This window comes from Diplotaxodon limnothrissa, linkage group LG23 (genome assembly GCF_057381915.1).
Source record: "Diplotaxodon limnothrissa isolate DT_005_m linkage group LG23, D_limnothrissa_male_GT1.1, whole genome shotgun sequence".
Classification (NCBI taxonomy): domain Eukaryota; kingdom Metazoa; phylum Chordata; class Actinopteri; order Cichliformes; family Cichlidae; genus Diplotaxodon; species Diplotaxodon limnothrissa.
Window position 1 is genome coordinate 7,566,120 of NC_140617.1, and position 15,071 is coordinate 7,581,190.

Here is a 15,071-nt window from a genome sequence, read left to right on the forward strand (position 1 = left end):
TTAGCCAGTTTTAGTGAAGATAGCAAGACTCTAATTGTGAATAGAGGATTGTCAGTCATTGTTATAACTTTTCTAAAAAAGTTGCAGCTGTAATTAGCATGACTCGCTTTGTTGTTTCAAAACCTAGGTTTCAATTTGTAGAGAGGCTACAGAGAGTTCAAATGTAGTTTAATGTATTACATAATTTATGACACAGTAACAGATTTAGCCAGTAAATCCTTTATTTTGAGCCCATAGAACAAAGTTAACAACATGAGTCTTTTTCTCTAAGTAGTCCACTTTTGCACATCCTCGTTTTTATTTTTCTGATCATTTTTCTAATGCACATGCTTCCTCGTGTAAATTCTCCTAAAGGTTTTCAACATGACTTCCAGATTTAACGATTTTCTGAATTTCATAAAACAGAAATAATTGAATTGAATTTAGACAAGACAGGTTTAACAAAAATCAGTTCACCAAGAAATACGTTCAGGAATATCCTCAAGATATTCCGCTAACAACCAACAGCAGAATTCAATTTGGGCAATGAGAGTGAATCTCTTGCATTAATATTTAGTAGAATTGGAGACTCATCTTCTGCTCTAAAATCCTGATCCGGGCAGATTTTATTAGAACTGTGTCTGCAGTAAAAGTCTTTATCGTTACTTTTTGTTGGAATAATTTATCAGGTTTGCCGTAGGCTATGAATTAGTCATCTGTGCTGAACTGAGGTTATCTCATCTCTCTGGTCCTATGAGCAGGCCACTCCTCCTCAAAGTTTTCTGCATTAGCACTTTTAGAATTCAGTGATTTTCTCTGCTCACTCTCTTTTCATACCTTGAGGTTTTGATCGAGGAAAAGCAAAAAAGAATGGGAGAGAAATCACAAGAGAAAGTGAGGATTAGAGCACATATTGTCAAATGTAAAACGGATCTGAATTTAAAAGAGTGACAGTATGTTTCAGTGTTGGCTCAGCGGGAGAGAAGTTTACCCCAGCGTGTATGTCATGTGCCTTATTCGGCTCAGAATATCTTGCAGAAAGCCAACACTAAAATAGAACTACATTTTGCACAACATTCAGTCTATGAACTCTGGCTGCACTCCGCATAGCTCCAGTCAATAATTGATTAGGTTTGAAAGACCGTTGTACTATAAGACTCTTTGTTATTGCGCTGTGACAGTAGTTATAGGTTGTGAGTCATCTCGCTGGTTTGTTGTCACCACTTTTGTTCATTCGAGGAAAGAGGTACAAAGGTAACACAAGGCTACAATTTTTGCTGCGTGAAGCAATAGATCATGCAGTGACTGTGTTCACCCCCTGCCCGTTTCCATGAAAGTGTGCAGACAGCAATGTCTTAAACATACTTACGTGTTCTGAGTTACGTCACTTACGCCTCAAGGTCAGTGTTTAATTACTTGAAGTGGCACAGAAAAAAAAGTGGCACAGAATTTTTGGCATCCTTCCCACTGTCGCCAAAGCACTTGCTCATAGCGGTTCATATGATTGTTGAGGTTTTCTCTGTTGTATTATTGTAGGGTCCACCTTACAATATAAAGCGCCTTGAGGCGACTGTTAGAGGTGGGCGGAACAATCCAAATATCAATAGTGTCGATACCAACTCTGGTATTGGTATCGGATCGATACTAGCCAAATAGGATCGATACTTTGTTTCAGTAAGTAGCCCACTGAATTGTGTTAAATTATAGATTTTGGGGGAATTAAACAATACACCTCAAACACGCACTATGAAACATGTCAAACAACAGAATTTGACCCAAAACGCTTTGGAGAAGTTGGAAGATGTGTTTTGTTGTGATAACTAAGTATTATAGAACGTAAAAATCAGAGTGAGTTAGTGGTGATGAGCCGTCTCTTAAGTCATCACACACTGTCTCCCGAACATAAGCTGCCTTTACAGGTTAAAAGTATCGGTACTGGTATCAGCACTTGGTTTACTTGGTATCGGATCGATACTAAAATCTGCAGTATCCCACAGCACTAGTGACTGATGTTGTGATGAACAAAATTGAATTACATTTTTTCTTATTTTTATACTGTGAAAAGATTCCTGAAAAGCTAGACAATTAGTCTTTCTTCTGTTACAATTTTATTTGGGCAATTTAAATTATGAGGGTGTATTCTGCTGGATCAGCTTTCTGTAGGTAGAAGTTGAAGTATAATCAAAGAAGAGCACTTTGTGTAATATATCTTTGAGAATGAAAACTTGTCAGATCCCGTACAGCAGTTTCTAATGCCTATTCTTTTTTTTCTTTTTTTTTATCTCTACTATGTATCTACAGAATTACAAGTTAAATCTACAAGGAGCATTTAAAATGTTGCAAAGAAACCTGATTTTTATCCTAGATGACTTCTCCTTTTAAGTTAAATCACTCTATGGTCCTGTTCTAACCAGTTGTGCTTGTTTTCCTGCAATGCATACTGGATGTCCTCTAGTGTCTAGAAGTGGTGGCCCTTTGATAAGTCTTGGGGAACCACATCTAATTAGTTGGCACCACAATTCAGGTGTTTCCGGTGAGTGTTGTCCCTCACATGGTTCAAGACATTACAGTAGAGCCTCAGTCTGGAGGATTACCTCAGAGTGCACAACCCTGTGAAGGTAAAAAGCAGAACCTGCTCTTGGTCACACTCCTGACTGATGTGCTTTCTTCCACCTTTTACTCCAGAAACAGCTGTTCTGTATTTGGGGCACAGTCAGCGATCAGGGTCTCTTAATGGGTCATGTCAAACTCACTCACATCTTCACGGAAAGCTTCATAACTCAAAAAGAAAGCTCAGTAGAGACACAGAAGAGGCCTCTTCTCTGTGCATGTTTGTCAAATTGCAAATGCAAATCTGAAAAACTTGCAAGGGTAATGATCAGAATCACCTTTACTTGTCTTAAAAGTCAGAATTTACTAAAAAAGTTGAAGAGAAATGTGCACTTGTTAGAATTTAAAGCAGGGTGTGTGATAAAGTGACAGTGAGATGGGACAGATTAAATGTTTTGGCCTGAGGCCTCTGCATCATTAAAGTGAATGAGGTGGTATCTTTTTCCGCACTGTTCATGTCAGTCTGATCATGGCCTTAAACTCCTGTCGTGAAGTTGGGCAGGGAAATTAATCATCACATAACGAGAATGAACATGCAGTTCTTGAGTTCTGATCGGTGTTGTGCTCCTGTTAATGTGTGTGCCTGTGTTAATGGTTGGATAATGTGTCCTCGTCCTAGGCTGAACCTGTGATTCTGGACCTGCGGGACTTGTTCCAGCTTATCTATGACATAAAGCAGAGAGAGGAGAAGGAGAAGAAGGCCCAAAAAGACAAGCAGTGTGAGCAGGCGGTGTACCAGGTACTCTTCTCAACTCTCTGGTATTTTTTTTCTTTTAAACAATTTCCTTAATCATCTGCCATAAGTATGATGAGGTTCATGTGAGAGACTCTTGACAGATGAGTCAGGTAAGACTTAAAAAAACATCAAAGAGTAACATACGGAGCACCCACTTTCAGGTTTCATCAGTGGTACCATCTGCCCATTGTGCTTATTCACCTTCCTCTGTTCTGTCTTCTGTACGTCTCCTGTTTAATTTTCTCTTTATCTCTCTGTCTCGCTCGTTCTCTGATGATTGCCAAATGATTATCTGAATGCTGGGAAGCCGCTATGTCTCGCTGTGCTTTCCGCCTACTCTCTCTACTTCACCGGCTTAACTCTCCGCCTCTTCCCTCTCTTCTGTCTTCTCACCCCTGCTCCTCTCTCCTCCCCGTTTGATCTCTCCCTCTCTTTCCTGCTGCCGCCGCTCATCCGCAGACAATACTGGAGGAGGATCTGGAGGACCCTGTCTACCAGGTAACTTCTTGACCAATCCCATTGCTGCTGTCACCTGCTGCATTTCTAGCCAGTCAGCTTGCTCCTCTGTGTGTGCACTGTGGGGAGACAGCTCCTGTTTGGGTAGATCTTCGTAATAAGCACAACACACGCTGTTTAGGGGTTTGCCGATGTATACAAAGAGACAGTAGGAAGCACTCATATCTGTGTGTTCGTGAGTCTGTAGCTGTGGGTGCATGATTAGCTGAGAGATGTGTTTGTTTTCTCAGTTGCTCTGGGTATTTATTACTGCTTAAAGCCTCCTCCGTGTGTCACTGGGATCTCTTCTTCAACTGCTTTTTAATGAGAACCTATTGACAATGCTGTTTGACTAATCACCTCTGCAGTTTTCTCTCAGTTTCTTTATCTTCCAATTTCCCTCCTGCTTCTTTTTCCCCCCTCTCTTTCCCGTGCTGCTGACGTTGTAGTACATTGTGTTTGAGGCGGGACACGAGCCCATCCGTGACCAATCAGAAGAGAGCATTTATCAGGTACTCACAAGCTCATCTTGTTTGCTTGTGTCTTATGTAGCTTTAAACTACAGTTACTGTGGTTAATCTGCTGACAGGGAGTTCCTAAAAGCGTTTAAGCTACAGAGATTTAATCACCTATTTACTGTCCAATCGGTACAAGCTGCATTACTCTTTAATGGGATAAATATACTGTGGCCTGCTCATAGAATTAATTGCCGTTTTTACACATGAAAACAGCAATTGTAGATACAGGAAATAAAGACTTAAGAATCTGAGGCAAACAACCAGCCAACACTCTCCAGAGGGCCCTGATAGCTAAAGCTAGCTACTCCTGGGAGATGAGGCTTTCTCTGGGTGCACTCCTCAGAGATGTGGGTAGACCTCCGAGGGATAAAGAGGGGGAGGGTTGGGTGCGCGTGGAGGGGATGTGGAGGTTATTCCTGTTGTGTGTGTGGAAGGAAGACCCCTCCTCTTTTTCTCACCTCCCCTCCCTCTTTTCCCAAGAAGATGAAAGAAAGCGGGGGAAAGAAAGATTAATCACCAGCCTCTCGTTTGATCTTTAAATAAAATGGATTGAAATAGAGGGAGCGCTGGCGCGTGCACAATCGTACGCAAACAAATACACGTACAAACAAACCCCCACACACACATCATGCGTAAAAAACGTGCGGCTCAGCCAGCCTCCAGCCACAGAGGAACTAATGTATGAATAAAGATGGCAGCTTCTGGAAATAAACATGTGAAAGAAGTAAACAAGGCATTGAAAGGAGGAGAAAGAATGGGACAGGCTGTGCTAGATAGATATCCACATTTTTCCTCTGTGCTATTTTTTGTTTTTCATTTACCACTCTGATTAGAGCACATCCAGCTGGGGAAGAATAAAACTTTGTTTCAAGCCTTGTGCCACTGTAGGAGAAATCAAACCATAGGAATCTCAGGATTCATACATATCAGCATTTTGCTATCGCTGCTCATTGTTTCTTCTCATTACACACAGACTCAGATCTATCTGACTGTGTGACATAGAAATATTACATGTCTCCATGTGTGTGACAATGTGAGTTATTACATGTCTGTGGATGTGATAAGCTGCCTTATCCATTCTTTATTAGAGAGAGAGAGAGACCATCGCCACAGGCTGATAGTCTTCTGATTAACCTAGTAAATGAGTTCTCACTCAAAAGATTTTAATTCTGATTATCCCTGCACACACACAAACACTTTACTAGTGATTGATATGATTCCAGGAGAGGCAGGTTACAGGGTTTTGTGTTGGCATCCAGTTTGTCGCAGTGCTGGAACAGTGATGAAGTGTAAAGTTTTATTGCTTAATTACTCCAGAGGTAACAGGCTCTCTTGGCTGTTCTCTGAATCTATTGGTCGATTGTATAGGTTCCCACCAGTCAGCAGAAGGAAGGGGTCTATGACGTCCCAAAGCGACACCCAGTGAGTGACCGTGTGTATGCCCGTGCCCGACCTCCCACCCCCCTCAGCCTGCCTCCCCCTCTCAGACAAACCTCTCAGCTGTCCCACGTGTTACTCAACGTGGAAAGCCTTTCTGCTTCAGCGCTCTCCCATCATGCGGTCATGTGGAAGCTCTAATTTCGCATTTTATTCTACTTCCTTTTAATATATCTCCCACACAGTGATCAGTATGTCTAATTTTCCCCTGAGAGGTTTGCTGGGATCCAGTGCCTCATGCAGTGTGCTGTGCTATTGTACTGCTTGTGCTGTAGTTATGGTGGCTGGTGCCGTTCTCCTCGTGCCCCGTGGTGCCTGCTCCTTATGGTTAACTGGGATAATGTGTGTGTTTGGATGTTTGTGTCATGTCAGCTTTCTCAGTGAAGCATGCTTGGCTGTGGTTTGGCCAGTCATGAAGCTTGCATGATGTTATCCCAGACTGCACTGATCACGTATTTTGTCACTGTTATATTTTCGTAAAAATGATGTTATTACGTCTGACTGTAAATGTGCATGACATCATATATTTAAAATATACTTGAGCTTTGTTGAGCAGTTTTTCACCCTGTCTGTGCCTTTTGAGTGAATGTTTGCAGTGGAAATCTGTATTCCTGTTTGCGTGTGTACATGCAAGCCTCTGTTCACACTGCCGGTAGTTATAATGAAAGATGACCTTGACCACTGTCAGGCTGTGCTATACCTCAGCTGCTCTTTATCTGCCCATAAAGATGGAAGTTATATTGCGGCCTGATTTAATCTACTAAAATCTTCACACTCACAATAATCAAGCTGTTGATCTGCTGGTGTGTGTTTTGGTTTATGAGTATTTGAGCTTATGTTATTTGAACACACACTCCCATTTAGCTCTAATTATTTTGTAGAGCTCACCACCAGTGCCTGAAATCTCTTTGTGTATTCCACTGCTGTAATAGATTGCTAAACTGGACTCCTCAACGTCACTACTGGCAGTGACGATCTCACTCTATGAATTTTGGTAGTCTTGAAATCAGTCTCGCAGTTTTCTGGCTGTATATTATCCCCAGATTTAGTAAGAAGCTTACAGGCACTATAGTATTTCTGTTCTCTCCTCACCCAGCCCACAACACATGCTGTTATTTGGATTGCCTTTGTGTTGGCAGGTGTCTGAACGTGAACAAATCCAATATTTCTCTCTTGTTGTGCAACCAATTGGGCTAGTCAGTCCATTGTGGCTTAAATAAAGCAGATTCAAGTCTTTTGTGCTTCCCAGTCAGTTGGAATGTGAGCATAGATCACAGAAATATAAATGGACCAGAGAATTTTTTTTAATTTCCTTTGTGGCAGACAACTTGTAGGGTAATTTGCAGATACTTTCATTTAAATTAAAAATAAAATCCGGGCATCAAAGGGTTAAAAAGTGCTGCTGCGCTGATCTCTCTGTGGATTAAATGTTTCGAGCATGTTGCTCTTCAGTCAGTAGTGTGACACCAGAAGTCAAACTCTAGCCATCTTATCATATTGTAAATATATGCACGCTCCTGATGTCCAAGTAAGGTTTATTTATATAGCACTTTTAAGACATTAAGTGTCATGGTCTCCGTGCCTGCCCGGTCGGCCCCACAAGGCTACAATTGCTGTTGCTGTTTTCTCCCTCTCTGCCTGGGCGGAGCTCACTGTGGGCTCCCGCCCTTGGCCCACACACACACCTGACAACACTCACCCATCATCACCGGGAGCACTATTTGAGGCTGGAACACAGATCCTCTCGTCGCTGGATGATTGTACCCCTAACGTTAGTGTTCTCACAGCTCTTGTGCTTCATATCCGTGACTTGTGATTTGTTGGTGACCTGCCTTCTCGTCTGCTTCAGATCTCCCCCCCCCCCCCCCCCCCCCGGACCTGCGACCTCCCTGCTACGGGAAAGTGTGTGAGTGTGAGCGGAGAAGACGTGAGCGAGTTACCCTGTGATTCCCCCCGGAGTTTTTGGATCCCTTCACTGTACATATATTGCACTGCACTGTAAATAAACCACACCTTGGAGATACCTTACCGCTCTGCGTTGAATCCCTGTACCAGATCGTGACAGAATCATCCAGCCACGGAAATGGATTCAGCAGACCCAGCGGTCTCGACTCCCACCCTCGCCACTTTGGCCGCGATGCTGGCACGCCACGAGCAGATGTTCATTCACCTTCGAGCAGAGCTCGCGAACCTCACACAGGCCGTGGCTCAGCTAACACCGCTACCGGCCGCTCCTCTGGTCGCCGCTCCTCCGTTGGAGGCGCCAGTTCCAGCTGTAAGTGTCGCGCCACCTGTTCCCTCACCTGTTCACGTTGACAGATTCCTCCCTACTCCCAGGGCTTTCACGGGAGAGATTGATAAATGTGCTGGTTTTCTCACTCAGTGTACCCTTCAGTTTCGCCAGCAACCGCAAGCCTTTTCTACTGATGGTGCTAAAATCGCTTATATCGTCCAGTTACTCCAGGACCGTGCTCTAACCTGGGCTCAAGCTGCGCTTCAGGCGGAGCCGGACATCACCTTTTCTGACTTTCTGACTAAGTTTAAAGGTGTGTTTGACAGGAAAGCCACAACTGCCACCGCCGGCCAGCGCTTGCTTGCGCTTAAACAAGGTAAACGCAGCATGGCTGATTTTTCTATTGACTTTTCTACCTTGGCTGAACAGGCGAAATGGGGGGAAGAGGCCCTTAAAAGTGCATTGCTCACTAATATTAATGAGGAAATAAGGAATGAACTTATGCTCCGAGAACTACCTTCCTCCCTGGATGCGCTTTTGGTTTTGTGTATGCGGGTGGACGATCAGGTGCGCGCACATCGGAGCGCACGCGCGCGTTCGGGGCATGCCCCGCTGGACTTTTGTGGGACCCCTACTGCGGCCCATGGGTTGTGTGACGCCGACGCCGGGGATGGGGAAGAGCCCATGCAGCTTGGGCGCTCGCGGCTGTCGCCCGCGGAGCGCCAGCGCCGCCTTGCCTCCGGTGAGTGCGTTTACTGCAGCCGTAAAGGCCACTCTGTCTCCTCCTGCCCAACGCTGGCAAAAGGGCGCGCTCACCAGTGATCGTGAGGGTGCTGGTGGGCGATCTGTCGAGTGAAAGCCCTCTCCCCAGACTTCTTTTACCGGCTACTCTGCGTGTTCGGACTGTTTCTCATTCTCTCTCCGTTCTCATTGACTCTGGGGCTGAGCAGAACTTTATTGACACCTCACTCGCCGCCAAACTGAACATCGCCTTGGAGCCTCTGTCACGCCCCCTCCGCGTTCACGCACTGTCGGGCCAGCGCCTGCCTGACATCACTCATGTTTCTGAATTCCTTTCATTATCTCTCTCTGGCAATCACACAGAAAGGATTTGTTTTTTTTCGTTTAAGGCTCCTCTCACTCCGCTGGTTCTGGGTCACCCCTGGCTTGTCCTCCACAACCCGCATATCGACTGGGAGAAGGGTGCCGTACTAGGTTGGAGTGTGGCCTGCCATATGAACTGCCTCCGGGCTGCGGCTTCCCCCGTTTCGCTCCCACCCACGGCCTCGCCGTCGGACGCCCCGGACCTCTCGATGGTTCTGCGGGTTTATCATGATCTGCGGGATGTTTTTTGTAAGGATCGGGCGCGGTCCCTTCCCCCGCACCGCCCGTACGATTGTGCCGTCGATCTTCTTCCTGGAGCTCCGCTGCCGTCTAGCCGCCTGTACAGCCTCTCCCGGCCTGAGAGGGATGCTATGGAGCGCTACATCTCGGAGTCGCTGGCGGCGGGGTTGATTCGCCCCTCCTCTTCCCCTGTCGCGACTGGGGTTTTTTTTGTGGATAAGAAGGATGGTTCGCTGCGGCCGTGTATTGACTTTCGGGGCCTTAATCAGATCACTGTTAAGAACAAATACCCTTTGCCGTTGCTTTTCTCCGCCTTTGAACTGCTTCAGGGCATGACCGTCTTTACCAAGCTGGATCTGCGCAACGCTTACCACCTGGTGCGCATCAGGGAGGGGGATGAGTGGAAGACCGCGTTCAATACGCATCGGGGCCACTTTGAGTATCTCGTGATGCCGTTTGGGCTGACTAACGCCCCCGCGGTGTTTCAGGCGATGGTTAATGATGTCCTTCGTGATTTTGTTAACCGTTGTGTGTTTGTGTACTTAGATGACATCTTGGTCTTTTCTAAGACGCTCGAGGAGCACAAGGTCCATGTCCGGCAGGTCCTGCTACGCCTTCTGGAGAACCGGCTCTTTGTGAAGGGGGAGAAGTGCGACTTCCACGTGTCGTCTGTGAGTTTTCTGGGCCACATTATCGAGAAGGGGGACTTGCGGACAGATCCGGAGAAAGTGCGAGCTGTGGTGGAATGGCCTACTCCTCCTGATCGCCGCCAAGTGCAACGTTTTTTGGGATTCGCCAACTTTTACAGACGGTTCATTCGTGATTTCAGCAGAATCGCTCTCCCTCTCACTAAACTCACCTCTCCCAAGGTTCCCTTCCAGTGGGATTCTGCCGCTCAGCGAGCCTTCGCCCTGCTCAAGGACAGGTTCACCACCGCTCCCATACTCCGGCAACCGGACCTTACACGGCAGTTCGTTGTGGAAGTGGACGCGTCGGACTCCGGGGTTGGGGCAGTTCTGTCGCAACAGATGGACGGTAAGCTGCACCCGTGTGCCTTTTATTCTCGCCGTCTCTCCCCAGCAGAGTGTAACTATGACATCGGGGACCGGGAGCTTCTGGCCGTCAAGCTGGCCCTGGAGGAGTGGAGACATTGGTTGGAGGGAGCAGCACAACCATTCATCGTCTGGACGGATCACAAGAATCTGGAGTACCTGCGCTCGGCTAGACGTCTCAATTCCCGGCAAGCCAGGTGGGCACTGTTTTTCGCTCGTTTTGACTTCACTATCACCTACAGGCCAGGAACACGGAACGTAAAGCCAGACGCCCTGTCCAGGCAATTCTCCATCACTGGGGAGGACTCGGACCCTGAGCCTGTCCTCCCGGCCGCCTGCGTAATTGGAGCCATCTCCTGGGAGATCGAGGGGCTCATCCAAGAGGCGCTGGAGACCGAACCGGATCCTGGCACTGGTCCACCTGGTCGCCTCTTCGTTCCTTCAGCCGTCCGCTCTCAGGTTCTCCAGTGGGCTCACACCGCCCGCTTTTCATGCCATCCTGGGGTCCTCCGCACCTGCTCGTTCCTCCAACGTTACTTCTGGTGGCCTGCTATGACTAGGGATGCCAAGGAGTATGTAGCCGCCTGTTCGACCTGCGCCCGGAATAAGCTTTCGAACCGCCCTCCACCGGGTCTTCTGCAGCCTCTCCCTACACCAGCTCGACCATGGTCCCATGTTTCTTTGGACTTTGTCACGGGCCTGCCGCCCTCCGCTGGTAACACCACCATACTTACCATTATCGATCGTTTCTCCAAAGCTGCACACTTCGTCGCCCTCCCGAAGCTCCCCTCGGCCTTGGAGACGGCCCGGCTCCTCACCTCCCATGTGTTCCGTCTTCACGGGATCCCCGAGGACATCGTCTCGGATAGGGGGCCGCAATTCACGTCCCGTGTTTGGAGGGAGTTCTGCTCTGCACTGGGGGCCAAGGTCAGTCTGTCTTCCGGTTTCCATCCACAGAGTAACGGGCAATCGGAGCGGGCCAACCAGGAGCTGGAAGCTGCCCTCCGCTGTGTCACTTCGCACAACCAATCGACCTGGAGTGAACAGCTTCCATGGATCGAATACGCCCACAACAGCCACACATCCTCCGCCACGGGCAAGTCTCCCTTCGAAGCGTCCCTGGGCTATCAACCACCTTTGCTCCCGGCCATCGAAGGTGAGCACTCCGTTCCTTCTGTACAGGCTCACCTCCGCGGGTGCCGTCGTGCCTGGCGGACGACTCGGGCTGCCCTGCTCCGTACTAAGGAGCGGAACAAGACCCTCGCTGACCGTCGCCGGACACCGGCCCCCGTGTACACCATCGGTCAACAAGTATGGCTGGCTACCCGTTTTGTGCCGCTACGGACTGAGTCGAAGAAGCTGTCTCCTCAGTTTATTGGCCCTTTTCCCGTTGAGGCCATTGTGAACCCTGTGTCTGTCCGCCTCAAGCTGCCGCGCAACATGCGCATTCACAATGTCTTTCATGTGTCTCAGGTCAAGCCGGTGCTCTCCAGCCCGTTGTGCCCTCCCTCCAGGGCCCCGCCGCCCCCCCGGCTCGTGGATGGTCAGCTGGTCTACAATATCACCCGCATCATGGACTCCCGGCGCCGGGGTCGGGGTTTTCAGTACCTGGTTGACTGGGAGGGCTATGGGATAGAGGAACGCTCCTGGGTGCCTCGAGCTGCTGTCCTGGATGTTGCCATGCTCCGGGACTTCCACCGCAGGCATCCAGGTAAGCCTGGTGGGTCACCGGGAGGCTCCCGTTGAGGGGGGGGTACTGTCATGGTCTCCGTGCCTGCCCGGTCGGCCCCACAAGGCTACAATTGCTGTTGCTGTTTTCTCCCTCTCTGCCTGGGCGGAGCTCACTGTGGGCTCCCGCCCTTGGCCCACACACACACCTGACAACACTCACCCATCATCACCGGGAGCACTATTTGAGGCTGGAACACAGATCCTCTCGTCGCTGGATGATTGTACCCCTAACGTTAGTGTTCTCACAGCTCTTGTGCTTCATATCCGTGACTTGTGATTTGTTGGTGACCTGCCTTCTCGTCTGCTTCAGATCTCCTCCCCCCCCCCCCCCCCCCCCCGGACCTGCGACCTCCCTGCTACGGGAAAGTGTGTGAGTGTGAGCGGAGAAGACGTGAGCGAGTTACCCTGTGATTCCCCCCGGAGTTTTTGGATCCCTTCACTGTACATATATTGCACTGCACTGTAAATAAACCACACCTTGGAGATACCTTACCGCTCTGCGTTGAATCCCTGTACCAGATCGTGACATTAAGGTGTTAAAAACACAGTCAAAATGAACACATCTGAATCAAGTAACACACACAAAAACATGACCCTGTCTGAATATGATTTTTTTAAAGGATACCACAGAGTTAAGGGTGCAAATTGAGAGAAGTAAGCTGTTCCACAGGTTTGGAGTTTACAGCTCTCATTAGTTTTCAGATGGGTACGTGGAATCACAAAAAGAGCTCTACCTGTGGATCTACAGATCCAGTTTGGTAAATATGGAGTTATTATGGTGAAAGGAATTTAAGGGAAATTTTATGGTTATATGAAGTGACAACTTGGTTTTCAGTGTTGCTAAAATAAAGTTGAAATAATGTGTAAACATAGACATTAGGATGTGTTAAGGTTCAAAATTGAGGAGGGAGAGTACAAACCACCCTTGGTCCAGAAGCTCTTGGTCAAACAATGATTTTAATGAATACACACGTGTGGGAAGACAACTCTGTATGCAGACAGCAAGTAGTCTTCTACTTAATCAAAGCATGAACAGATATTTTATAGCATCAGGGTTTGATTTACTGACGCCCCCTTCATACGTCACAGACAGGATATATACATACGTCAGATCAAAACCACAATGACCTTTTAACACAGTTTAAAAAGAACGTCGTCTTCCATCTTCATAACAGGTGCATCCTGTCACTGCTGGATGCTCGCTTGTCATCTTGACACCTCCGCAGCAGTTCTGCGACAAACTGCTCTTTTTGCAACCCCAAGCAAAACATGATTAAACTTTCACCTATAAATGAATCTAACTAAAAGTGTGTGTGTGTCTGCGTCTGTGTGCTAACCACAATTGCACCCTGTTTCACCTCGCGACTAGCTCCTAACCTCTAACCAGACAGAGAGACAGAAGCCACTCTGATATGTAACAACTGAAACTATGTATGTGTCCTCTACTAAATAAATGTTTTAATCAAGAACCCCTACTAAAAGCTTAATACAAGAATATGAACATATAAAAGATATTAAAATGAACTGTTGTGTAAGCATGTACTGCAATTCCTTCTATGTTCTAGTTTTCCCTCAGCATGGATCATCTAGACACTCTCACTAGATGAAGCTTAAGACCATTAATGAACCTGAACGTCAACTCAAATAAGCACAGATATGCAATATGTATAAAATAGTTATAACTGCACCTGGAATACAAAATTAACATCATCATAAACATCTTAAGGCCATCTTAAAGCTATCTGTTACATTGTTAAAGCAATGATCATACTGCAGATTATATTATTAATGCAATGGTAATAATGATGATTATTTAACAATAGCAGTAAAATAATTTCCCTGCTCCACACTCCCTCTCTCGACCTCTGGAACACCAGAGGTCGCAATACATTGCGTCCTGGCTCAGCAAATCAGACAACCTCATGTCATCTAATTGGTCCGGTAATAAACACCAGCTCCCCTTCGAGAACACTCCATGTGTAAGCTTAGGTTTTCTCGGTCCCTCTCTGGTGGTCTCGGACCTCCCTGTGGTCGTCGAGATCTTCTGCAAAGGAAACAAAACACCTTTTCCTGCACCTCCCTAACTTATCCTATTTGGGACTCTTTAATCAAAAGCCTGATCCTAATTATGTTCTTAACTTATTGACTTATATTTATATATATTCTTCAACGTTACTCGTCACTTTAAAATTCTTTAAGCGCTGCTTTCACGTCCGGTTGCTCGCTCTATTTTCCCTATCTGATCATCAACATCCTGTGCACAAACTGTCCACCTTTTTAACAAAAAATCATTAGAACCAGCCTATTCTACTAAAAGCTCCAAAAGAAAACAACCACTTTAATCAATTAAGTTTAAGCATATAAGCAATTACTCCTGCATACATTTCATCATAGCTAAATGCTGCCTTGAAACAACTCCTATGTGTTAACTTCATTTTAACCTCACATTTCCTATGTTATAACCCGTTTTTGGTATAGCCTTTTTATTTCATTTGCTCCTTTTAATGTAACCATACCTTCTAATTCTAATTTATCAGACTTAACCAAAATATATGCTTTCCTTCCTCTTTGGTCCTTCTTTAAGTTCAGTTAAAAAGCTAAATGAATTTGAGGCCTTTTGCCTGGAATCAATACTGTCATGTGTGTTTCTGTGTAATATCTGTCTGTGTAAGCCTACATTATAACCACTTCTTCTAAAGATCAAAAAAGAAATCAAACCTGTTCTCCTCCTTCAACCCTCACTAATTTTCCCTCTAAAATTTATTCACAGCTTTGAACCCTGGTATTGTATCTTCTAAACAGGATTCAGTTCACTTTAATCCTTTAACCTTAACATAAAAATAACAGTTTCAGTTTTACCATATCCAAATGATCAAAAACCCCAAAAGTCCTAAAATGATCCTAAATTATTAAACAATTAAATTAATACACCCTAA

The 15,071-nt window shown here is 46.4% G+C and overlaps 1 protein-coding gene across 4 annotated transcripts in view; it reads left to right on the forward strand.

Moving 5' to 3' along the window:
- The window catches only part of dab1a (DAB adaptor protein 1a), an 81,982-nt gene that overhangs the window by 48,638 nt on the left and 18,273 nt on the right, over positions 1-15,071 (forward strand). The window contains exons 6-9 of one of the 4 annotated variants that reach the window (XM_085348751.1): positions 3,209-3,328; positions 3,785-3,823; positions 4,270-4,332; positions 5,707-5,760. In XM_085348751.1, the coding sequence (XP_085204877.1) occupies positions 3,209-3,328; positions 3,785-3,823; positions 4,270-4,332; positions 5,707-5,760 (276 nt within the window). The remainder of the gene's footprint in view (positions 1-3,208; positions 3,329-3,784; positions 3,824-4,269; positions 4,333-5,706; positions 5,761-15,071) is intronic. The other 3 variants (XM_085348749.1, XM_085348748.1, XM_085348750.1) reach the window with 3 other exon arrangements.